At 37.7% G+C, this 27,811-nt stretch overlaps 1 protein-coding gene across 3 annotated transcripts in view; it reads right to left on the reverse strand.

Annotated features, from left to right (window-relative positions):
- Window positions 1-27,811, reverse strand: part of LOC136881030 (polycomb protein Sfmbt) — a 381,497-nt gene that overhangs the window by 185,072 nt on the left and 168,614 nt on the right. For all 3 annotated transcript variants that reach the window (XM_067153628.2, XM_067153622.2, XM_067153627.2), the window contains exons 7-9: window positions 14,796-14,930; window positions 1,252-1,369; window positions 701-825 (exon numbers count right to left, since the gene is read on the reverse strand). In XM_067153628.2, coding sequence (XP_067009729.2) covers window positions 701-825; window positions 1,252-1,369; window positions 14,796-14,930 — 378 coding nt within the window. The remainder of the gene's footprint in view (window positions 1-700; window positions 826-1,251; window positions 1,370-14,795; window positions 14,931-27,811) is intronic.

Raw genomic sequence — 27,811 nt, forward strand, 5'->3', positions numbered from 1 at the left:
AAGAAAAATTTAATTCTCTACCCAGTAAGCAGTGCTATACATTTTGGGCCTATTTTCTAATCTTTTCTGGTTCTGATTCAGCTTACCTGATCATGGATGATGACCTAGCTTATTAAATGAAAATTGGGTTGTCAGCACTGGTCGCATCCGACACGGTTACAAATTATGAGGTCACTAGTGGCACCGGTCGCATCTGACATGACACCAGGGAAGAAGAGTGCGTCGCAAACAATTGAGTACTGATTCAGACAGCACTTGAGTTGGCTGAAACTGTGATGAAATTCTTGGAGCAAGAGGATGATATGGGTTTTTCAGACACTGTTGTAATTAGAAAGCTACTTTTTCTAAAGCAGCTTAATGTTCTGCTGGTAACTTACGTGAATATTTAGTATGTATTGTTGTTGCATTGACTACATTTTGGTTTTACAGTGGGTTTCATGCACTGCATTTTAAGGTTATAAGGTATGTATTTTATGTACAGTCCAATTAATACTAGGGATTATCAATGTTTTAATTTTTTTAAATGTTTAACAGTTCACCCCTTTCCGGGCATTAGAATTGATAATCAAGATTTTACTGTATATGAATAATACACTCTCCAGCATTCAGCTGCACTTCAAGATTAAACTGGCTATCACAAAGAGTAGTTTTACAATACATTGCAATAAATGTATAAAGAAACAGTAATCATTATCCTCACCATTATCATCAGCTTCTGCATTGTAGTACATCACATGAAGTCGCTTGCCGATAATGTTCTTGATGGTTGCAACTTTCACTCTAGAGATTCGGTTTTTGTCCACAACTTCCAGATTCATACCACACCTTTGGATACAGAACATTTCTTTTAGTAATAACAAACAAACACACAAACAAACAAACAAACAAATTAATTAACTAACTAACTAAATAAATAAATAAATAATAAAATTAGTTGATTCAGTTTAAATAACATCATTTAGGTTCTAAATAAAGCACACTTAGAGATAAATATGATAAAAGACAGTAGAATGGCTTCAGATTTTCCCACCTAGGTGTGCAATGTGGATAAATAATAGATGCACTAAACTGTGACTTAAATGAAATGTTAATCAAAAGGATGCATATAAAAATTTCATTTTATAAAAATTTACTCCCTCTGAATTTGAAATAACTTTTCACTCTATTATATACATTCAAACAAATGAATTCAATGCTGAATATTTAAAATACATCTACTGAAACAATTAGATTTTTCAGAGCAAGTCTTACCTAAATCTGGATGTCAGACTTTCGCTCACTTTGTTGTAGAAATTAGAAGGCAACGTACGGGCACCAGTCAGTCTTTTTACTAGGAATTCTTTCCAGTCTTTGTACTTATCCTCAATAGCTGAAAAATAATTTTGATATTATGATGTCAAGTAGTCAGATAGAAGGATAATGCTTTTATTAGCAGTGAAGTTACAGCTTAAGGCCCTCTCTTACACTTAACCATCTGAAGAGTATGCAACATGTTTAACTTAATATGGTAACAACACATTAAATAAATTACTTTTCATTTTATACTCACATGAGTATAACTTCATGCATCATTCAGTGGTAAGAAAAAAAAATTCACAACAGTCTTAAGGGGCTTGGCCTACCAGGCAACTACTGCTCAGCCCAAAGGCCTACAGATTATGAGGTGCCGTGTGGTCACCATGACGAATCTTCTCTACCATTATTCTTGGCTTTCAAGATCGGTGCCATTATTTGAATCAGCAGTGAAAACAATGCATTAAACCAAATAATTAATAGAGATATCTAATTTTTGCGAGTGACGGATTCACAGATCATTGTTATATTGTACCTAAAGCAAGTATATTCTGTTTCAAGCTTCCCTATATCGAAATTTGTATAATTTCACGCTCTCAAAATAATGCAATGTGTCTTGTATAAGAAATGTACACTTTAAAGTGAAATTCTGATTATTTATGGTACTTTCTTTTCTTGACGAAGTTCTGAAATTTTGCATAACATTTAATGAAGAATACTCAAATCATAAAGCATAATGATATGACTGATGGCCAAACCGTCTACTGACTCCCCGAGTTCACTGGGACGCCATAGCACGTAACCGTGTAGCTCCCAGTGTACCGTGTAAAGTAAAAACCATGTTTAACCTTTTTTTTTTTTTTTTGCTAGGGGCTTTACGTCGCACCGACACAGATAGGTCTTATGGCGACGATGGGATAGGAAAGGCCTAGGAGTTGGAAGGAAGCGGCCGTGGCCTTAATTAAGGTACAGCCCCAGCATTTGCCTGGTGTGAAAATGGGAAACCACGGAAAACCATTTTCAGGGCTGCCGATAGTGGGATGTTTAACCTTTTCAAGAAGGGACAGAACAAAATTCAAATAGTGAACATTTGAGAAAATTGTGGTGCGAAGAAATGCAAAAAAATAAATCTTTGGTGAAATATTGCACCGCATGGATAATGAATGGTTTCAAAATAATTGAAAATGCATTTGAGAGAATAGATCGAATGATCAGAATTCCACAAGAAGTTCAAAATCACCCACGTCGAGCTTCAAAAGCCTTATTGGGAGCATCTCAAAGTTAAGGCAGTTGAGTGTCGTGGGGTGAAATCTGTGCTACTGGAGCCCTAACCCGAACACATCTACAACCTTAATGGTAAAAATTTATTAGGAACTCATGGTTTTGAAGATGCATAAATTTGTCAAGAATAAAAGTCAAGAATAGAATTTGAAACCCATACTGACAAGGTAATTCATTTGGACAGTACCTATCATGTGGTGCATCAAAGCTTGCTGCAACATGAACACAGCCCTATCCAAAATATTTTCATATTATGAAGAGATATGTACTTTCGTTCTTATGCAAAATAACATTAAATTTATGTCTTTTATAAACAGTAACACAAACATTGATCCAGTTTTTGTATCAAAGATTTTTATTCACCATAAAATGGGGCCCCTAAGAATCAAATTGGTTAGAGGAGCGTGGCTGTGAGCTTGCATCCGGGAGATAGTGGGTTCGAACCCCACTGTCGGCAGCCCTGAAGATGGTTTTCCGTGGTTTCCCATTTTCACACCAGACAAATGCTGGGGCTGTATCTTAATTAAGGCCAGGGCCGCTTTCTTCCGGTTCCTAGGCTCTTCCTATCCCATTGTCGCCATAAGACCTATCTGCGTCGGTGCGACATAAAGCATAAAAGCATCAAAACATCAAATTTTACAAGTTATAAAACAAGGAAAAGATGTAGAATATAAAATATTATTGCTACCTATATTATATTATTACTGTTCTTGTATGTCTATGTTTTCATGTTTGTTTCACCTCCTTTCAGTCCCCCATGTCTTAAATTTTAAATAAGAAGTGTAGGAAAGGTGTGTAGAGAGCAGCACCCTTTAATATTTACTCTATCTATTAAGCTTGTGGAAATTGTATTAGTAATTTGAGAGTTTTAAATCTTCAGAATATAGACATACACGTGAGCAAGAATACGTGCATTAATGGTATAGAGTCTCAAAAATGTTTCCTCTTATCAAATATTTTTATATAATATAGTATGTTCAATTATTTTACTTCATCTCTAAAAATATATTCGTATGTCATGGTAATCAAATTTAAATGTTGTGGCTCTCCTTTTAGCAGCCCATAACTTGTATATATTGGATTAATATGGAATAATTCACAAACAAAGAAATCTGCCAACTACGTGTTTCACGTGTATTTCAGGGAATAAGTATTCAGGCATTACCCCTTTTATGAATTTTCCTCCTCTTTTTTAATTTTATTTTAATGATTCCTTGAAAACTTCTTAACACAGTTTTACTGTATTTTTGTATTTTGAACCAAGAAGTACACTTGCTATCACTGCTGATAATACTGTCCAGGTGGGGATACACGAGTTCCAGACTAGCTCTTAATAACAATTCCATCTGCCAAATATTGCTGGGTTGTGAGTTCCGCGTGAGACAGTACACCGATGGCCTACGGTAAATCCCAACCTACGTAGATGAACGTCTTCAACACGCTATCAGTCGGTTACCGTACTTGTATGATGCCGAAATTTATCGTAAAAATCAGATTATCATGGCTTGTCAAGAATTCCATACATGTCATCATCATAATCGCAATCAGAATTAGTCATTATAAGCTTATATCTAGTACTTATTCTAAGTAGACATTGAAAGAATTTTAATGTTTTCACTACTCAGCTTTTATTAATAAATTGGTCTAAGTATGATTTGAAATAACGGTAGAATATCTTGAAAAATTATAAATATAATGTGGCTGGTTTCCTACGCAATCAGCATCTCTAAATGATGTAATTATGTTGCATTGGAGAAAACAGGTTTAGAGAAACCTCTAACATTAAAAAAAAAATGAAATCAGGCCTCATTTATCTATGTCTTAATCCTGGCCTGTCAAAGAATTGTATCATAATTAAGTAGTATCCAAGGAAATTAAATGAAAAAAAAAAAAAAATTATATAATCAAGTAAAATTATTCAACATACAGTAGAGTCTCGATTATCCGACCTAAACGGGACCTGGAGTACGTCGGATCACCGAAAATGTCGGATAATACAGAATAACTTTGAAAATGAACTAAAACAAACAGGAAGACTATACTGTATTACGTACTATGTTTTGCGGGACTCTATTTATTGTCTTATTAATTCAATTGTACAGTAGATGCAGTACTCTTTTCTTACTACGCCTGTAGCCAGGTGCAGACGTCTTGGCTTGGGCTGCAAGAGTTTCGATCTCAGCATCTTGAAATTCAGCCCAGTCTCATCACAATGAAAAATCTGATCACCGGTTAATCCTTCAGCAAGAATTATTTCTTGAAATTGTCTTTTAAATTTCACAACCTCATCGGATTTAGCTGGCAGTTCTTCTCCACAGATATTAAGCTGCCCAATGCCGTACCGTTTTTCCCACCGATCAAGCCACCCAGCAATAGCAGTAAAATCAGGGTCCCTTTATTAAACTCCTACTGGATATACACCGCCATTTCTTGCAGAATGGGACCAGATATTGACAAGCCCTTTTCCTGGTTTTTAGTGAACCAAAGAAATAGTGCTTCACTTACTTTTATGTACTCACATTTTTCATTGTTTTTTTTCTAATTTTCAGTGCATCACTTGTTGCTCTGGTAGAGCACCACTTTTCAATTTATTCCCTCGTATGTTTCCAGCCTCCCACTGTAACATGTCCAACACCATAATCTGAAGCCATTTTTTTGGAGAGTTTCCCCTTTGTCCAGTCTCTTTAACCCACTCTACTTGTCTTCCACAGAAACACTTTCTTACGTTTACTCGCCATACTCAGAGAGGATATGATAACATCCGCACCCAACCAATACTACATTGCAAAATCCTACCGCATGACTGCTAGTGCTTGTCCCACAGTCGCACCCTCCACACCCCGTGTCCCAGAATTGCATCCATCTAAAGATCAAATTAAGCCTACCAGTGTCGGATAACACGGAGTGTCGGATAAGCGAAGGTCGGTTGAGCGAGACTCTACTGTAATTGTAAAAATTGGATGCATCCAAATGAGTTAAGTAAACAAGCTATACTCCCTACTATATACAATGTTCAAGTTGGGTTTCAATTGAAAATGTGAAAACGCAAAGAAGGTGGCCAATAATTAATCAATCAATCAATTAATTAAGATCTGGAATCTTTCAATATTAAGCTGGGTTGCTTCTTAAAATTACCAAAATTCAATCGTCTGAACCTAAATTCACATGCAATAAAAGAAATGCATATCACTCGGCTGAACACTTCACATCAATGTCCACGCACAGTAGAAAAATCGTGTGAGAAAATTAATGTCTGTCCATTAGGGATTTTTCTCTAGTTGAGGTTTCAAATTTTTGTATGTTTCATATTTCATTTCAACTGACCTCCATATAAGCAAATCTAAGTCCACTTTAAGTCGTAAGCAATCTTAAATTAATTTCATTATAAGGTTTATGTGACTAAATCATTCAATTATTATTTTAATTCATGGTTGAAATTCAATTAAAGTGCGTATATGACTTAATATAGCATTACCAAGTGTATCTAATTAATCTTCCAACTAATAATACCATAGGTGGAAAAATTGACACATAGGAAGACTCTATCTTCATCTAAAATCCACATATGAAAGACTAAGTTACCAGTGATGTGTTAAACTGCTCTCATAAAATCATAAGTTAAATTGCCGTATGTGAGAATACATAAAAACAATCATAGGTATGTCAGTGAAGGCCTAAATATTGACGTAGATGGCCTCTCGGCTCTTCTGATGATCCTACTCACTCAATTAATTCTATACTGATGGCATTGAGATCGTATCCTAATCTGTATTATATATATATTAGGGAATAAAATAGCAATTGAAAACAGTATGTTTCAATACCTATACCTTAGCATGTGCAACCTACACATACTACCATCTCTCGAAGAATACTATGACCAACTTCCTAAATAACAATAACTATCACCATCAAAATATACTATCAACTCATATGCTTATTACATTCACCATTTAACATTTCAATTATCGCGTAGCATTCGTAATCGAAGCACTCGTTTCATCAAAATACGCAACATATGTGCCATAACCTACACATATATAAATCATTATCATTACTGTCATAGTATCAAAGAACAGCACATCGTAACCTTAAAACTGTGCCATTATATTTATTGTAAACATTCCCTAAATACGATCTTTACGCTTGTTATTTTGTTAAAGCCATCACGCATGTATATTAGCTTCCACTTAATATTCTAACACTTCACTGACAACGAATTAAGAAAAATATCAATCACTTCTCTACTACCATATTGACAAACTTACGAACGGCATTCACTGGTATTTTACACCTATGTCTGGGATTTACGGTAACTTCAGATGAATACCTATTTCCTTGTAAGTACACTCGTATATTAACTACGCACACACAATGTCATAATGCACATTATATATTAACCAAAAGGATAAAGGTTTCTACTTACGACACGACTCAAATGGGGACTTAACTTTGCTTATTGGGTAGTGATTTCCATCTCGCTGTTAATCGTCATGGGATGGTAGGCCTCGCTCCATGGTTCGGCTTAGGTAATCGGGTCCATCTCGTCCTCACAGCTGATTACCGCCCTCCTGGGTCATCAATCTCGTGAAACGCCACCATAGTCGGAGTAGTCTCTGCCTCAGCTTCTTAGAACATCATAGTGGTCTTCATTGCGTCAAGGACAGAATAACACAAAGCATTAGTTGATTCATACATGCTATAATCTGCTTCGTAGTGCTAATGCGAAAAGTATATGTGTAATTTGGTCCGTCTAATTTGCTTATAAGAGCTCTAAATATCGTCCTTATTTCAACTGCCTTGCTCGCCGAAACGGTGCGAATCTTTCGTGCTTTTAGAATTGCACTTTATTTTCCGTTTAATTAAGCTCTCTTGAAGTTGTGCAGTATCGGGCAAATACAATGTTCCGAGCCCAACCGTGACGTAGTACAGATCCAACTTGACGTTTCCTAACAGCTGGTCTATAATCTCACGTATATGTGTCAACCACAGCTGATGTTAAGCGGGTTATCGTAGATTTGATCTTTTCTCCAATAATTGATTAAAGAATCTGATAAGTACTGGTTTCTTTACTCGACTCCGTCCTTTCTTCGATGCAGTGCTGAATTGAGATTTGTTCTAATGGAAGATTTTTTTTTCAATAATCGGTTTAAATAATCCGCTCTCGTCATTCTTTCGCACCGCCTTCTAAAAGTGGTTCTTTCCGTGATTGCCGGTTGAATTTATTGTCTCTTCAGCTCGTACCGCTGCTAATTGCTTTATTTTAATTCTTTAATGGCTGGAGCGCCATTTTTGTTCCTAATACTGCAACTATAGAACGGTGAAATGGCACACTGTATTTATTCTGTTATAAGCCAACATAGCCGACCCTCGGGAATTCAAGAACTAAAATATTTTTAAAAAATTAACGAAGCACATAAAGCGTAAAGAATTGATTTTCTGCCATTTAATTACAGTATTACGTTAGTCTTCACCATGAGATGATTAAAATTCATCATAAATTATTTCTTTGTCGCTGTCTTCTGTTGCAGACTATAAATCTCATGTTATATCCGTACTGACGGTTTAACTTTGTACAAATTGTACAAAATTGTGTTGATTATCCTCCTAGTCAATACTCACATTACATCCATTGACTAGGAGGATGATCAACATAATTTTGTACAATTTGTAAGAAACAGTCTTCTGTTGATAAAGATGTTGATTCCCATAGGGAACCTGAAACCATAGGGAAACCCATAGGCAATCATCTGATGGCCGGGCAGGCATCCATTTTTGAAAATGAGACAAAGTCTCTCATAGTGCATTGGTACTGCCGGTGGCTCCAAGTAGCCTACGCAGTGGCCTCCACGGTATGCACTAGCCATGCATCTTGGTAGGTGTGCTAGTTACCAACTGATGAGCCCAACTTAGCACACTGAGGTGAAATGCCGGCAACCAGGAACGAGTTAGCTGGAAAATTTATAATGTCCAGTAACGGACCAAATATACTGGTACTGTCTTCTATGCCATCAAGTGCATCCGAGATCGAACAATTTTCAAATGCATGACCGATGAGTTTTCATGTAATGTATACAGGCAATGCTAGAATTTCAAAAGCTTAATTTACTAGGGTTTCTGCAGCGATAGCATCCATGAGAAGATTACTTAACATTTCCTTCCGTAGAAGACTGTCAACAGATAATCCATGACTACCACAAAATATGTCGTTCTGCTGGTGTTAGATGCAATAGATAGCACACTCGCATGAATCTACTCACCTGGAGGCAATAGAGCTGAAATATGCTCCAACCAGAAGGGATACTTTTTCTATTAATGTTCAAGTGATTAATGATCCCAACATCCAAATCAGGAATTGTTCTGATCAGGTTCCGTGAATGACAGTACAGCAACTCCCATATCGGAGCACGGTTTGAAATGGGGACAAGTTACAAAGGAATCCTGAACAGTGTAGAAAGGATGGTAAAGGTCCTGCAAAAGACAGTTTTCCATTCTTAGCTGGAGATTGTGATTCAAATGTTCCGACAACCTGTTTACGCTGATTTTACGTGCCACGTTTTACACCCATATTAAAAGTCAAACAAAATCGCATTGGATTGAGCTCAAAAACTGCTTGGTTTCTCCTAATGAAAGTGGACTATTAGCAAATACAGTATCTCTACCAGCTCACTAAACTGGCAAAATATAAAATTAATCCACAGTGAAAATCTGGCCTACCACAGTTTTTTTGGGCCGAATTCATAGACAGCACTTATACATAAGTGACCCTTATAAATCTGGTTTCATTTCGTACTACCTACTTAAGTGTCCCACTTATTGCTATAAGTGGACCTCCCACACTCACTTACGTGACTCACTTATGCTGCAGCAAGATGAAGGATAATGATTTTGCTGAATGTGTTGCATTTCATTCACATAATGCTTTCCGTGCACACAGTAGAGATGGAAAATCTTGTCGAAATGTAATGTTACCAACAATTTAAAGAAGGTTTCATTTTAGTAAAGTGAAAGTTACGAATATTCTTGTTCGTTTGTGTGAGAGAGTGAAAATAACCTCTAGAGGACTCACTATCACACCATTAATGAAGATATTGTATTGAGATTTTATGCCACCTCTTAATTTCAGGTTATTATTATTATTATTATTATTATTATTATTATTATTATTACCACCATCGTCATTACCGGTATTTAGATTAATTAATTGGAAACGTGTTACAAATTGATGTTATCAAGACTGTAGGCCTATGGAATAGTAAAGAACTATACTGAGTTATAAGAAAAATGAGCGTGTTGCACTACCACAATTTATTTTAAGGTTGATTTGTGCTTATTATATCAGGTTAGTCAACCAATCGTTTACCGGATTATATCAAAAGTTTCTGAAATTATGGCATCGCGGATCAAAACATACTATTTACATTTTATTGGAGAAGTAATAAGGCCTAGTACAACGGAATGGCTACGGATATATTTGTCATATCATTAAAAGCGTTGTAAGGCTAGATATTCTACATTTGGATTAATATTTGTATAGGTTCGAGTACCTGGATAACTATAAACATATTATATTATGAAAAAAATTGGACTCTGGGGCATTTTCGTAGTTTGCATTGTCCACAACAAGTTTTTCCCACGACATTCATATTCTGATGAGAAACTGGGTCGGTCTGCTTGTTCTATATTATGCGTATGTTCTTGCAGGTGCCATCTCAGCTCGCTGTTTTGTTATCCATTCTGATAAGCAAATACAATATAGACGATCTTTTAACCTCAAAAATGTTGCGCACGGTCGCGCGATGTCCTTCGATAAACAAAACATCATAGATCATCCCACTGTTCGGTAGTCAGAACTACACGATCCAGGAAGCACGGGCATAATATACAGCACTGCCAGATCTCCAGTGAATACTTACTGTATCAATGAGTGTGCTCTTTAAGTGCTGTCTATGAAATGTAAACTCATATAAGTGAATACTTATTATAAGTGATCCCTTATTACTTAAGGGTTCCACTTATGTATAAGTGCCGACTATGAATTCGGCCCTAAGACACCAAATGACAATCCCACTTCAACATCTAACTGGTTGATTTTCAGTTTCATTATCATAAGGAAGCAGTATTTTGGAGAAAGTGGAAGCTCCTGTATTCTCCAAGAATAGAGAACACTAAATTAAAATGGGCTTGGGTGCACAAATCCACAACACAGTAATACAGCCTGGATTTTTCATAATATATTCAATAATTACCATATTGTCTTGTTTGAGTGCCTACATCTTGTGTTACTAGCACTTCTGAAGACTATTCTTCTGTGTTGGGCACCTCTTCCACTTCTTCAAATGCTGCTACCTCATGTGGAGCTGCCTCCACCGCCGCACATGGAGTTAAGGCAACTTCCCTACTTCAAAATCTTCTTGCTTTGGGAGTTATTTGCAAGGTACCAGTGACAATCCATGAAAATATCAAAGGTTCAGCGTTCTCCTCAAGTCTCCGTCTTTCTTTTAAAATTATTGAAATAAATCATTAACTAATCACAATAATTCTTATTCATCATCATCATTTCCCCTTTTCGAGCTGACACTGCGTGGAGGCAAATAAGGTTCCTCTTCACCACTCCTCGTCCAACACTATGTTCCAGTCCAGGTTCCACTGTCCTATGCTGTTCTTTACAGAGTCCATCCATCATAACTTGGTATTCCTCATCCTCTCTTCCATGTCGTCTGTCTTTCCAGTGCTTGTCTTGGCAGTCTTTCATCTGCTTGACATGTCTAAACCACCTCAATCTGTTCTGTTCCAGTACATCACTTAATTTTTGGACATTCAGCTCTTTTCGAATGTCTAAATTTCTCACTCTATCCCTCCCTGTCTTCCGTACCATACTCCTCAGGAATTTCATTTCAACTGCCTGTACTCTACTTTCATCTCTCTGAGTCACAGTCCAAGTTTCTGCTGCATGTCATTATAGGAGTACCACAGGGAACAGTAGTTGGACAAAGGTTATTTCTATTGTACAAAAATGATCTTTGTGATTTACAGACATATGAGAAAATTTTTTCACATGCTGATGACAAAGTGATAGTTTTCAACAGAGTATATTGGAAACAGACTTTTAACAAGTGTAATATAGTACTGATAACAAACAAATGGTTGCATGGTAACTTTCTTACTAAATAAAAATAAGACCTACCACATTGCCTTTCCACACAATAAAATATTGCAATCTCAAAAATCAAAATCTGTACAAACAATTCTTCAGGCAATGATTGTAGTTGCAATATGGTACAGAAAACAACTCACAATAAATACTTAGGTAAACTGATCGACTGCCATCTGAAATGGAACCACCATAGCTCTCGAGTAGAGAGATGACTACAATACCATATATCTCCTATCGGCTTAGATGAATAGCATCCCTCAAGATAATGATGAATGTTTATTATGCACTTCTCAATTCCGTATTACAATATGGAATTATTCATCATGTATACCGGTAAGTAGATGTTAAAAACTATGCATGGGGAATATTTTTCCTTTTCCTCTCATAACATTTTCAATTTAATTCAGGTTTTAAACATAAGACATTTATACACAAAAGTTGTAACAACACACATCGTAAAGAACTATCACAGATTCCAGGACCAGATACGTACTTGCCAAGGCACCGCCTAGACTACAACTAAGATCTGCATTACCAATCCCAAACAGAAACACACTTCTTGGACAGAGATATGCAGCATATCTAGGACCATGTATTTTTAATACTCTACTCCCAGAAATATTAAAGATGAGGAAAGGGGCAAAGCTAAAAGTACGCCTTGAACACCTGGCTTCCTCCAACAGATATGAATCATGCAATTAATTTTCACCTACACTAACTCTTCCCAAAACACTACAGGCTATTAAAAGTACTATCATTGCTATTTGAATATATCCACGTCCAATAAATAATTACAGAACCCGAACCTGTGGCACACAGCCTTGAAGGACCATTGCCGACCAAGCGACCGCTGCTCAGCCCGAAGGCCTGCAGATTATGAGGTGTTGTGTGGTCAGCAAGACAAATTATTTTGGCTGTTATTCTTGCCTTTCTAGACCGGGGCCGCTAGCCCACCATCAGATAGCTCATAAGTTGTAATCACGTAGGCTGAGTGGACCTCGAACCAACCTTCAAATCCAGGCAAAAAATATCTGACCTGGCCGGGAATCGAACCCGGAGCCTTCGGGTAAGAGGCACACACGCTACCTCTACACCACGGGGAATAATTAATCACTACTGTAATAATTTTAATACTTAGGTCATACTGCGGGACAGGTTTTCCTCTGGTAATCCGGTTTTCCATCATATTTCATTCCAGCAACACTCGCCAATATTTTATTTCATCTGTCAGTCATTAATCATTGCCCTAGAGGAGTGCAACAGGCTTCGGCAACCAGCACAATTCCTATCCTCGCCGCTAGATGGGGCCCTTATTCATTCCATTCCTGACCCGGTCGAGTGACTGGAAACAAGCTGTGGATTTTCATTTTTGCTTAGATCATACTAAGTCAAACAAATTATATTCCTCTGATCAATAAGTATTACCTCTCTTGTTATAGTATTTTATCAATGCTAATATAGGACTTTAAAAAAGGAAGAACATTGTAAACATATCTAAATTTGCTGGATACATCTAGGTTTAAAGTGTTTTTTAATGTAGGAAAAATTTGTACATATATCTACAATTATGTTTTACTAATAATATTTGAATGCCAAAAGAAAAATAGATAAAAAATAAGACTGAATGGGTGCCATATTTTTACTTCCCATTAAACAACTTTTTAGCCACTTATCTTTGAAATAACTTCATGATGCAATGTATGTGAAGTACACAAGCCCACATACAAGCGTCCTTATGTCGGATTCAATACCATGATGACTGAACTACTGTACTGTGAATATTCTGAATTAAAATAAACAAACAAACAAATAAATAAATAAATAAATAAATAAATAAATAAATAAATAAATAAATAAATAAATAAATAAATAAACAAATAAACAAACATCCCTTGTACATTACCTCTTTATCCTTCATTGGTATATCTTTATTCCTTATTCCTTATTAATCTCCGTACCTGGTGCATTCTACATACTAGAATGCACTCCCCAGTTGTATCCTTCTACTAAATTCCATATCCAGTCTTCCATTCTCTGTCAGTACACTTCCCAGGTATTTGAAGTGTTCTAGTATTTCCAGTTCTTTGTCTCCAATTTTGATAGCTCCTTTTCCATTTTTACTTCCTCTACTCATCACCATTGTCTTGCTCTTCTCCACGTTGATCCTCAATCTCCGTTATTCAATCCTTCTATTCAGTCCATTCAGCTGTTGTTGTACCTCCTCCTCATCTTCTCCCCAGATAACATAATTACATACATTCATTCTTTTCCCGCTATAATCTTCCCTTGCAGCCTTTATGCCTTTATGATGATATCCAACAGTAAAAGTGACAGCACACTCCCTTGTTTTAGTCAGTTGTCAATTCCAAACCATTCTGATCTACCCACTGTTGTCTTCACACAGCTGCAACAGTTATAATATACTGTATTGCTTTTATCATTGTTATTAGCTCCTTGCCAATGCCCTTGTGTGTAAGACCTTCCCAAACTTTCGTTCTCGGGTTGCTGTCGTATGCCTTTTCTAAGACTATGAAAGGCATTAATATATCCTTCCCATATTCCCAGTTCTTTTCCATGATCTGTCTCAAAATGAAAATGGGTTCCACTGTTGACCTTCCACTTCTGAATCCAAATTGTTCCTCTTGTAACTGACTTTCCACATTTTCTGTAATGCTTTTTTACTATTATCTTGGCAACAAGGGAGATGATGGTGATTCCTTGGTAGTTACTGCACATTTTCTTATCTCTTTTCTCTTGAATATTGGTATTATAACCCCCGATTCCCCATCCTTGGGCACTTTTTTTCTCTCTCTCTCCATACACACCTGAGTATTCTATTAGTCCGCTGGAAAAGAAAGAAAAAACAAACAGGATGGTCCTAAATTGTGATACAACTGCATTTTCAAGTTTCAAGATAAACTGCAATTACTCACCTGAAGCACTGTAGGTTATAGTGGGTAGTTCAGCTTAAAGAAGGAACCAATGGCTAATTAAGAGAAAAAACAAGAAAAATGTTCCTATGTTTCGATTGTGAATTATTACAAAAAACATTAATATTACTTACTCTTTGGTGGGATAAGAGGCTTCCCTCTTGTGGCACACCATCCAACTGAATGCACACTTGAAGAACACAAGCTCACCCAGAAGTCTTTACTACAATTTTGACCAAATCCTTCATACCTCAACAGTGCTTTATAACCTGGAATAGCAGAAGAAACATTACATATTGAATAGTATCTGTCCCCATATATTCCTGTATACAAAGAAAAAAAGAAAGAAAGAAAGAAAGAAAGAAAGAAAGAAAGAAAGAAAGAAAGAAAGAAAGAAAGAAAGAAAGAAAAACTTTATAAAAATAGAGAAAGCTGCAAGTCTCCTTTAAAGCTTTATGCCCTTGAGCAGTATTCCCAATAATATTGTAACAATGCCAGTTATTCCTTCAGCAGAGGCAAGTTGTACTCTTTACAAGCTGTTTATGTAATTGATAGATACCTACATACTGCAAGAACATATTATAACAAAAGGGCATATAAATAAATTTAACATACAGTACTTTACTGGTATACCCTACATGCAATATCAGAATTTAACAATAATTATCGTGTTACTCTTCTCGCTTGCTGGGCAGGGTGGTGCTGAACGAGCTCCCAACAGCTTTGTCTGTTCGAGTAAGTCTCTCTCTCCCCCTTTCTATAATCACCTGCGAGTACCCTCCCTTACTCTTCATAACTGCCTTCAGTAACTAGTTATGCTATCACTTCCTCGGAAGTCTAACAAGTCTCCTTCCTCAAACTTCATGTTCCTTGTATTCATGTGGAGTTGGAGTGTAACGCTTCTTTCTTACTTGCCCAAACCACTTAAATCTTGAAGATCTTAGCATTTTGTCAAGAGAGACCTTCATTACCACCAATAACAATTTAATGTTCTCATTTCTCACACAATTTTGCAGTGTGTTTTGTGGGACACTCTTGCAGCCAATGACAAATGCAACTAGCAATAGCAGTAAAGGATGTTCCCTCTCATGACAATTAGCCCCATTTTACAATAATTTAGTATCAACACATTAAGGACGTACAGTGTGTGCATTGACTTATAATATTCTATGTGAATGAATGTGTAATATCAGTACTTATTCAAATATTTGCTAATTTAAACTCAACAAATCTCCAACGGTTCAAATAGTTAAACAAAGTCAAAAGACTAACCAAAGTTATAAATAAACATGAAATATTTCATCTTTAGATAAAGGTATTTTTGCGAAATACAACTGACAAAATTACAAGATATTAGAATCATTCCGTATTGAGAGTTTTCACTTTACAAAAGAAAATTTAATGGGTCCTTCTATTCAAGACATAACATAATTGCATCATTAGATGGAGTGAAAGAGTCAAACATGTTTCGATTCGTTTGAGTCATCTTCAGAGAGTGCTACTTCTTCAAGAGTACTGTACTATTCTAAAATTTGAAATTCATAGGCAGTTTCCCATCACGTGTACATACATTTCACCTGGCATGTGTCTCCTCTCAAATTTAGATTCTCAAGATTTTCGCTCCCCTCTTAACTATTCATGGTGATGGTGACTCTTCAAAGAGTCAATTATATCACACTACAACATTTTTAGACTAAGAGGTCCACAACCTCACTATAAACACTTACTGTTCGCTTCCATCTTTCTCAATTGTTTTTATTCTTTTCTTCATAGGTTTTAACACACTTTTTAGCTTCAATTATGTAACAAGTTAACTTTGTTTCACTGAAGATGTCTCAAACAAGTCGATTATTACTCCATCTAATGGTAGAAACGTGAATATATTGAATTTTTTAAATTTCCGTCATGTCTCTTTAGTTTTTCATTTGTTCCTTCATTATGTTTTTAACACATTTTTAGCTTCTATTATGTAAATAACATTAACCCTCTTTTTTTCACTGAAGATGGCTCAAACGAGTCGAAACATGTATGGCTTTTATTACTCCATCTAATGATAAATACATTGTAATTTCACCTAAGCGTTGTAATACAGTAGGTAGCAGGTAGGGACCCTCTTGGAGGCAGCCCTACCCAGGGAGTGGCGCCCCTGCCTATGTGAGTCCCAGAGCACACTGACCCGGTGTGCAGCATCTGGAAAGGGTCCCTTGCCAGGGTTACGGTGAAGACCTCAACGGCAGCTATGGTGGAGAAGATAACCTTTGGTACAGCATAGATGGCGGAAGAGCCAACCTAATTGTCCAGGGCTAAATGGACATCTGTTGGAGGGCAGCAGCTCCAACAGTACCATGTAATAGCACATGAAGGACTTCATTAGTGGTACTACATTGGATGTGAGAAGCGCAGCTGTAACAGCCTCCACGGTTCTCACACTGCGGCACAGAAAGGAAACGGAAGTCCTACTGAGCTATCTTTCCAAATCTTTCAATATGATTATGGTTACAGATACTAAAGAAACAGCCCTCAGTCCGGGGCACCCCTTAAGTGGGGAGAAGGTGCTAAGAATCCCCCCCGAGGTCAAGTATTGATAAGTTTCAAATTTATAACAAAAGAATAAGAATCGCCACATGGAATGTGCGAAGTCTATATATGGCTGGGAAACTTGCAAACGTTGAACCAGAAATGCAACGCTTGGAAATTAAGATTTTGGGCCTTAGTGAAGTTCGATGGCCTGGGTCAGGAACACAACAAGCTAATCATGGAGTTCTGTATTACTCCGGTGGTAACGATCCTCAGCATCAATATGGAGTGGCTGTGCTCCTCTCGTCTGATCTGGTGAAGTCTGTCATCGATTTCATTCCCTTTGGAGAGCGTGTCATGTTTCTTAAACTACAAACTTTCCATCGTCCCATGAATATTGTCCAGGCCTATGCTCCAACCGGCGATAAGGATGACGAATTAGTCGAAGAATTCTATTCCATTCTAGAGGAGGCATGTCCCTTACAAAGAAAGGGGATGTAACACTTGTCCTTGGTGATTTCAATGCTAAGATAGGTCTCGGTGCAGAGGATGAAATTGTTGGACAATATGGCCTTGGTGTGAGAAATACCAGAGGTGATCGTCTAGTTCAGTTTTGTTCAGAACAACAGCTCTCTGTTATTAATACTTTTCAAGCTACATCCCCGGCGCTTGTATACATGGACGTCTCCTACAGATTGTGAAGGTCATATTGTAAGGAATCAGATAGACTTCATTCTCATCAAAAGTCATCTGAAAAGATACGTGAAAGCTGTCAAAACTTACCCTGGGGCGGATGTTAACAGCGACCATAATCCCGTCGTCATGGACTTAACAACTCATCGTTTTGTCAAGAACATATGCTCTGACAGACCTAAGCGCATCGATACAAAGAGCCTTGACAAACCCGTATTTCGAGCTCAAACAACGTATGAATACAATAAACAACTTGGAAACAGAGGATATTGAATCACAATGGACTGCACTAAAGAATATATTCACTGATACTCAAGAGAATGATATAGGATATTCGAACAGTTCAAAAAACAACCATGGATGACAGAAGATATTCTACAGCTTATGGACCAAAGACGGAAAGTGAAAGTGTAGGAAAGCAAAAGAACTATGGCTCATGGAGAGATGCAGAGAAATAGAACTTCTCCAAGAGAAACATGACTTGTTTAATCTCCACAAAAAGATCAAGGAACTTGTAGGGAAATATCACAGGCCATGTAAAGCTATACTGAGGGATGCCAATGACACCATTTTGGTAGGAGTCAAAGACAAGTTTAAGTGTTGGAAAGAATATGCTGAAAAACTATTTAGCGATGTAAGGCCAGACAAACCACCTTTTATTGGCGAAGGCAGCAAAACAAGTCCAAATATAACCCAAGAGGAAGTACTGTAGGCAATCAAACTCCAGAAGAATGGAAAAGCTGTAGGTCCGGACAAGATTCATGCAGATTATTATTATTATTATTATTATTATTATTATTATTATCGTATGGCATTTACAAGCATAATCTGTAAAAATATACAATTAACATACAAATTAAAATATAGAGGTAATTAAACTAGAATGTCCAGCTTCGACAATCAGTCCACTGCACTTGGTGTCAATTCATGCAGAGTCTGTAAACCGTCCTTAAATGCTGACAGTGGACAGCTCTCAACAACATGAAGCAATGTCTGCTTCTCAGCACCACACTCACACGCAGCACTTTCACAATATCCCCACTTTTTCATCATATATCGGCACCTGCCGTGGCCTGTTCTGAAACGGTTGAGTTTTGACCACTCATGTCGAGGAAGATTGAAACCTGGCACTTTCTTCGTTGGGTCTTTAATCAGAAAGGCGTTGGTGGGTGGACATTGTTCCATCGCTGTCTCCATTCTGCTGTTACACTGAATTTTTCATAGGAGTGTAGATCAGTCCAGAGTGGATTCCTGGAATTTAACCTCATCACATGTGGATCTCGTAAGGCATTGAACAAAAGTGAGTTACTGTGTGCAAAGGTCTTCTTGAGCAACTGTACTTTTGCTGCTTTTCTCCTCAGATCTGGAGGAGCAATGTTTGCTAAAACAGGCTGCCAATGAGTAGGAGTGGACCTCACTGTACCAGTAACAACTCTCATTGTTTCATTGAGCTGTACGTCAATCTTGCTCGAATGTACGCTGTTTTCCCACACAGGAGCACAGTACTCACCAGCCGAGTATACTAGAGAAAGTGAAGCAGTGTGAAGAGTGTTTGAATCTGCACCCCAGTTGCTGCCCGCTAGTTTATGCAGTAGATTTACTTTTGTACTCAGCTTCTTTGACAGATTCGAGCAATGCTGTTTGAAAGACAAGGACCGATCCAGTGTGACACCCAGATATTTTGGGAAGAAGTTGTGGGAGACTTCTGTTCCGTTAAAAAGCACATGTAGCTTCCGATTAGCTTCCATGTTATGCAAGTGGAATGCTGTTACTTCCGTTTTACTAGGATTTGGTTGGAGTCTCCATTTGTGAAAACAGTCGCACATGATAGCTAGGTCCTCTGTAAGTACATCCTCACAGTGTGCCAAATCCGTACTCTGAGTAATTAAAGCTAGATCATCTGCAAACTGTATCTTCTTTGAAGTTGTTCTTGGCAGGTCATGGATGTAAAGATTGCATAGAATGCGAGATAAAACTGACCCTTGGGGTAAACCATTATTTAGAGATCTCCACCTGCTTCTTTAACCATTCAGAAATACAGCAAGTCGACGGTTGGATAACATGTTGTTTAGTAAGCATGCTAGCTTCTGACAAGGGATGACTTGAACAAACTTGAGCAACAGTCCCTCTCTCCAGACCGTGTCATAGGCTGATGTAAGGTTGACAAAAGCTGCAGCAGTCTTCTGTCTTTTCTGGAATCCTGCTTCAATCTCTGTTGTCAGTGTTAACACCTGATCACAACAACTACGATTATTTCTGAAACCCCCTTGCTCAACTGGGATGACTCTTTCTATTGCTTCCTGGATACGGTTAAGTATCATTCTTTCAAGCATCTTGTAGATTACGCTAAGGAGTGAAACTGGTCGATAATGTGAAGCATCAGTTCCTTCCTTTCCTGGTGTCAAGACTGCAATTACTTTGGCTTGTTTTAACAACTTAGGTAATTTACCAGTTCGTAGAATTTCATTGAAGAAGTTGACTAGCCATTGTTTTGTACCAGGGCCTATGGCCTTCAGAAACTCAGGATAGATTTCATCCAGACCAGCAGCTTTATTTATCTTTATCTTGGATACAGCCTTGTCCAGTTCTTTAGTACTGAAGTCACAGGAATACTCCGGATGGGATGTCAACTGTGATCTTCTCGTTCTTAGTTGCTTCTTGACACTCCTTGGGTGTACCTTGTCCATCTTCGCTCTAGAGATTTGTGTCAGTCTGGAGGCAATGGTGTTTGGGTTGATTGGCAAACTTCTGCGTTTCATTGTAGGGTCACTACCAAGTTTTCTTATGAGGTTCCAGGTTTTACGACTAGAGTGTGTGAAGTCCATCTCTGCTGTAGTTCTGTGCCACTTCTCTCTCCTAGATTTATTTAGAGCCCTTAGCAAATCATCAGCTGTTGTTTTATTAGGAGAGTTCTGATATTCGGTGTAGAGCTGATTACATTCTTCTGACCATCCTGGTATATACGTCTTGCGATATCTCCGGGGAATGAACTTCCTAGCATTAGCTTTTATGGCGTTGACAAATCTATTGTAATTTTCAGGAACTGGTCGTATCCACTGTACAGTGTTATCAAGTCCTTCTGCAAATTTATCCCACTTTGCTAGTCGAAAATTCCAACGAGGTTGTGGTACTGAAGACACAAGAGGGATCTCAGTGCCATAGTAAATAATAACTGGTCTGTGTTGACTGTGAGGAAAGGAACTGATGACCTTTCGTTGTACCATGTGTTGATTCTCAGGAGTTGACTGTGACACTATGCACAGGTCAGGAGAATAATCCTTTAGCCATCTGCCAGAATGAAATGTGCCAGGATGGTTTTTTTTTTTTTTTGCTAGGGGCTTTATGTCGCACCGACACAGATAGGTCATATGGCGACGATGGGATGGGAAAGGCCTAGGAGTTAGAAGGAAGCGGCCGTGGCCTTAATTAAGGTACAGCCCCAGCATTTGCCTGGTGTGAAAATGGGAAACCACGGAAAACCATCTTCAGGGCTGCCGATAGTGGGATTCGAACCTACTATCTCCCGGATGCAAGCTCACAGCCGCGCGCCTCTACGCGCACGGCCAACTCGCCTGGTGCCAGGATGTTTAGCATTGTGGACGAGTTGTAGGGAGTTTGCTTCAATCCAGTTATTTAGGTTGGACCCATTGTCATCTTCAAATTCGTATCCCCATGCTGGGCTGACTATTGAAATCTCCGACGTACAAAACAGGGTGATCAAAAACTTTTAATGCACGGCTGGACCAACTGACTGCTGGTGGTTTATAGATATTCACAACAGTAATGCCTGAGATTTCCACTGCTAGGACAGAGATATCTGTTGAGTTGTCTTCATAAACAACTTTAAAATCAGTTAACTGGGATCTGATGTAAGTTGCGATCCCATAACGTTCATCACTGATTGCCCCAGCGAGATTGTAACCACCTATTTTTCACTGTCTTCACTGTCACTGATATGTGTTTCCTGTAGTGCTATCAAATCCACATTGTTCTCCAGCATAAGGCGAGACAGATACTGACTCTTTGGTGGTGATATGGATTTGATATTTAAGTGACAAATGCGGAGATTGTTACCAAGTCTGATCGACAAGTGTTCTGGTTGGTCCTGAAAAGGACTGTTAGTGGACATAGTACTTGCTATCATCTGCTTGTTGCTGTGTAGCAGCGCCTTGGTGGAAGAATCAGCCGGTGTACCACCGTTGACCAGGGAACGCCGGAATGCCTTATCTAGCACTCTTCGGGGAGGCTCCTTCCGTGTTCCCCGATTCATGCAGAAACTCTCAAAATCATTGCTAAAGGCCATGGCAGAGGACTAGAGCTGCTAACTACATTATTCAACGCAATATATAAATCTGGTAGAAATCCATCTGACTGGCTAAGATCTACTTTTATCACCATACCTAAAAAGGCCAGTGCATCACATTGTGATGATTATCGTATGATCAGCCTAATGTCCTATGTGCTAAAGGTATTTCTGTGTATTATCCACACTCGAATCTACCTCAAATGCGAACACCAAGTTGGACATACTCAGTTTGGCTTTAGGAATGGACTGGGTACTCGTGAGGCTCTTTTCTCCTTGAATGTTTTGACCCAGAGATGCCTAGATATGAATGTAGATGTGCACGCTTGTTCCATCGACTACCGAAAAGCATTTGATTGCGTATCTCATGCAAAACTTGTTGAGATTTTAAAATCTACTGGTGTAGATGTTGGTGATCTTCATATAATTTCCCATCTGTACTGGAATCAAACGGCAGAGGTCAAAATAGAAGGAACTACTATCGAGGACATAGCTATACGAAGAGGTGTCCAGAGAGGCTATGGAAGATGTTAAACTAGGTATCAAGATCAATGGCTTTGTCATTAATAACATCCGATTTGCTGATGACACGATTGTGTTAGCCAGCAACCCTAGTGATCTTCAAATCATTATAAACAACATCGTGAGGACCAGTGAAACCTACGGTTTATCCTTGAATATTAACAAGACCAAGCTGACTGTATTCTCAAAAGCACCAAAACAGGCCTCCCTTAAAATCAACATCGTCCAACAAGTATCTTCTATCAAATATCTTGGTACTCTAGTTAACCAGCATTGTGATTCAAAATGCAAAATCTTATCCAGGATTGGACAAGCAAAAAATATGTTCAATACCATGAGGACCTTATTCACTAGCCGAGAACTCAACCTCCAGCTCAGAGTTCGAATGCTACGGTGTTATGTCTTTCCTGTCCTTCTGTATGGTTTTGAAGGGTGGACACTTAGCCCTTTATTGGAGAAGCGTATTGAATCTTTTGAAATGTACTTATACAGAAGAATACTCCGAATATCTTGGGTAGAAAATAAGACAAATGAAGTCCTCAACATCTTGAACAAGAAGAAAGAGCTTCTCATAACCATCAAGGAGCGTAAGCTCAGCTACCTCGGGCACATCATGAGAGGTGAACGATACGAACTTCTTCGACTGATCACTCAAGGGAAGATTGATGGGAAAAGATCTGTGGGAAGACGGAGAAATTCCTGGCTGAAAGACTTGCGGCGGTGGTATGGACATACGTCAATAGAAATCTTCCGTGCTGCCATTTCGCGTGTAATCATAATCAATTGGATCGCCAACCTTCGAAGGGAGACGGCGTCATAAGAAGAAGTTGTAATACAGCTGAAGATGTCCAAATGGAATGAAATAGGTACTGTACATGATTGACTGATTTGCTTAATGCAAATATTAAGTATCAAAAAGGTGGAAATTTACTGTATATCATAGTGAAAAGTGCTGGAAACCAAAACTTTTTTTATAACATCTATTCCAATGAATATAGCTTTTAAATAGGCTAAAATAAGTAAATCCATTTCCCTCCTATTTCACCACCCCATTCAACCATCCACATAGATTTTGGTTTATTTCAATTTTTTAAAATTCACATAGATTTTAAGTAAACAAGGTACTTATTAAGATGTTCTTAAGAAGATAAATACTTTGTAATTTCACCTAAGCGTTGTAATACAGATGAAGATGTTCCAAATGGAATGGAACATATACTGTATATGATTGATTGATTTGCTTAATGCAAATGTAAGTATCAAAAAGGTGGAAATTTACTGTTATTGATTCATTGTGAGCCGGCAACCAGGAGATAGTGGGTTCGAATCCTACTGTCGGCACCCCTGAAGAAGGTTTTCTGTGCTTTCCCATTTTCACACCGGGCTGTACCTTAATCAAAGGCCACGGCCGCTTCCTTCCAACTCCTAGTCTTTCCTATCCCATCGTCGCCATAAGACCTATCTGTGTCGGTGCAACGTAAAGCCACCAGCACAAAAAAAAGCACAACAAAGATACGGACACACCAAGTGATTATCTTTTATTTTCAATTCTCAGTATATTATGACAACACCAAATATCAGTGAAGTAAGCTTTTTAATGAATTTTAATCATCTTTGTACGAGTGTGTACTGTTCATAAGTTTTTAAGATGAATGTATTGATTAGCTGAAGATGGTCCAAAGAGGACCAAAACTAGTCTTAATATAATAAAATAGGAGTTTTTTAAATAATTTGTACAGTGTTGAATAGGTGGAACATCCCTATAAGGCCTGTTATTGAACATTTTTAGAAAATGTAAAAGATGTGAACTATAAGACAGTTGTGAAAAAATATGCTGAAATGATTTGAAGCTCTCAGCTGTAACGAGTTTAAAACTCCATTTCTTGAACAATTACCTGGACTATTTCCCTGACAATTTGGGAGCCTTAAATGACGAGCAGAATGAAAGATTCCACCAACAAAGGAAATGAAAAGAAGAAAACAGGGACGGCAGAACATAGCGATGTTAGACGACTCCTGATGGTACATGAAGAGGAAAACTACACAACATGGCTATAAACGCTAGTCAACACAACCCACCTTAACGCAAAGAAAAAGAGTTTTTCTTTTAAGTGGTGTTTTGTAAAGATATAGGTAATCTGTTTAATATTCTACAAGGTTTTTATTCTGTTTTACAGTTTATTAGGTAAAAACTGACTTTTATGACAATTTGGATACTGTAAGAAAACTGGACTCAGGAACTGAATGCAGTGTTAAAATGATTTACATCCACCTATAACATCTCAGACCTCAGAAAAGTGTTTATCTTGCTGGCAAGTCATTTATGGTCAGCTATTATTATTATTATTATTATTATTATTATTATTATTATTATTATTATTATTATTATTATTATTATTGCAGATCTTTAAGGGCTGTCAAAATTTAGTGAAATGCAATCAAAATCATAATATTAAAGGAAATGAAGTGGCTGTTGTGAAAATTCCTTAAGCGATATGAAACAATGGAAAGCAGATTTGAAATCAGCAAGAGTTTTATTAATGTTCGTTAATAGATTTTTTTTTCAGATGTTTAAGGGATTTCAAAATTGAGTGAAATGTGATCAAAATCATGATATTAAAGGAAATGATGAGGCTACTGTGAAAAATCCTTACAAGATTTAAAAAAAAAAAAAAAAAAAGGAAACGAGATATTAACTCGGCACACCTATGTTACGTAAGATCACCTATTAAACCTTTAACCGGAGGGAGAAAAAAAAAATTTCAGGCTAGTGTAATCAGAATAATAACAGAAATGTGGTTTTAGGGTTTTCCAAACTGTTTGCACTGAGATTTTCCACGTCAACATGTAGACAGTGGACATAAATGTGATGGGTAACTTGGACATTTAGAGAAGTTCATCCATTGTCATTATCCAACTTATACTTAAACAAAATATTTTTTTTAAAGACACCATTAGATGTCTTTCCTGGTGAGATGTAGTGTTTACAGTGTGCACTTCGTCTTCTGGTAAGGGCTAGAATAAATTTGTTACTTTCATTGATCTGTGTCAGTCTCATCCTTGTCTTTGACAATATAAAGGTGACCGAGGTACGAGTGATGCTAGTAATACCATTCCTCAGGCAGCCAGTCCCTGTTATGAATGGTGTGAAAATATCACTCATAGGGTAGGTTGGTGCATGAATTTCAGTGGGCTTGGCGGACTGATATGTAATAACTTCTGGCTAGGTGAGGAAGGCAAGAGGAAACTACCTCACTCCTCATTTCCCTAGTATGCCTGTTCAGTGATGTCTAGGCTATTGACGATAGCTGTTGGCGGAACTTTGGAGGATCAAACCAGCCTTTGCGCTGAATACCCAACATACAGTACAGATACATTAGCTACATAATGACTAAAAGTTACAACAATCCAATTTAAAACAGCAGACGCCATGAATATACTAGGTTTGATGGTCTTTTAAAACGCATTCTAACGCATGTGAAATGCTTCTGGACAGAGCATGTGACATCCAACATTGCAACTTTTACCCATTTTTCTGGTTGCCTTTCCACATTGCGCACATCGGTCTTGGGTGCCTTTGGTTTTGAGGTGATGAGGCATCCCATCAAACCGCAAAACAGGCAACACTCATGAAGAGCTACTTTCAGGTTTGGCCTGCCTGTGGAAGAATATTGAGTGGCACAGGTCTGCAAATATGCCCTTACTAAACAGCATGTGAAGCTCAGGAAGTCCATGTCTTCTTCTCTTCCCTTCAAGAGTATTTCATTGAAACACTCAGAATGAATGCTATCATAGGCCAGTACCATTTCTTGTTTCTAATGTTGATGTGATACAAAGACATATTTTGATCTAAGCGATCATCACTATCCACGTACATATTATATATAATAATACATGCTGGCTGAAGAATTGCAACATATTTTTTCTGGGCGTTACTCCACCTTTTGACATGCCTCAAAGGTGTCATATCACAAACAACAGAAGCAACGGTAACAATGTTACTGCCATTGTAGCGGATGAGAGCAACTCCTGAACTGTGATCTGCGACTTGACAATAACTGCCAAGCCCTTCCCTCACATCAAGATAGCTTGGCCGAGTGAATTCTTTCGCTGAATTTTTAACTATCCACACACAAAATTTTCCTCGTCCTTTCACTGAATGATTATTTTTGTTGACCCTAAGTTGTTTATTTCTCTCATACTGTTCACCATCAGATGTACAATGCATGGGAGAATGTTCTCAATCATTGAAATTTACTCAAATCTCTGCCTCACTGTCGTCAACAGTACCTTGCTTAATTTTTGTAACATCACCATCTAAGAGCTTCGAACAAACTAATTCTGTTCCTGCCTGAAGTTGATGTGCTGCAAGTCTGTTCAGATCCCCATACAGTTCGTCATCACCATTAGAGCATTCTCGGGCAGTTCTGTGAATGCAGTACTTTCAATGAAGGAGGTTAACAATCTGTTCCACAGTCAATCTGAGAAAAAAAATAAAGGCAGATGTCACTAATATGGTGGTCCCATTCGTGCCTACTGTCAAAATGTCGACGAGGCACATCATTCGCTTTGCTTACAACTTCATACTTTTAATAAAATAAGGATAAGTAAAAATCCTGTTAGATAATTCATTAAGCTATGAAATGTACAAAAAATGATCAAAAATCACTTTGTGTATAACCAAATATAACTTACTGAGATGAGCACAACACTGTGGTTCATTTACACATGAAAATACTTCAACAATCAGAAAAGGTGCAGAGCTGAACAATACTTCTCTCCCATATGCAGTAAATACCAACCTTGCAATAATTAAGTTAGCATCTCATAAATGATTTTTCCTCGTGAATAGAGGGGTCATAAATACAGAGTCCACCACAAGAATGTATACACTCCTAGTGGAACAAAAAACTATTATTATTATTATTATTATTATTATTATTATTATTATTATTATTATTATTATTATACTGGAACCTCGATAGTTAGGAATCTGTTAATTCAAGGTCTTCCCTAATTCAAAGCAGCTCTTGTTCCCAGAAACATGAGGTACGGTTTTGCATGTTACTTAAATTGTTTATGAATTTGGATAACAATGTTGATCCCATTACCGAA

This window comes from Anabrus simplex, chromosome 9 (assembly GCF_040414725.1).
Source record: "Anabrus simplex isolate iqAnaSimp1 chromosome 9, ASM4041472v1, whole genome shotgun sequence".
Classification (NCBI taxonomy): Eukaryota; Metazoa; Arthropoda; class Insecta; order Orthoptera; family Tettigoniidae; genus Anabrus; species Anabrus simplex.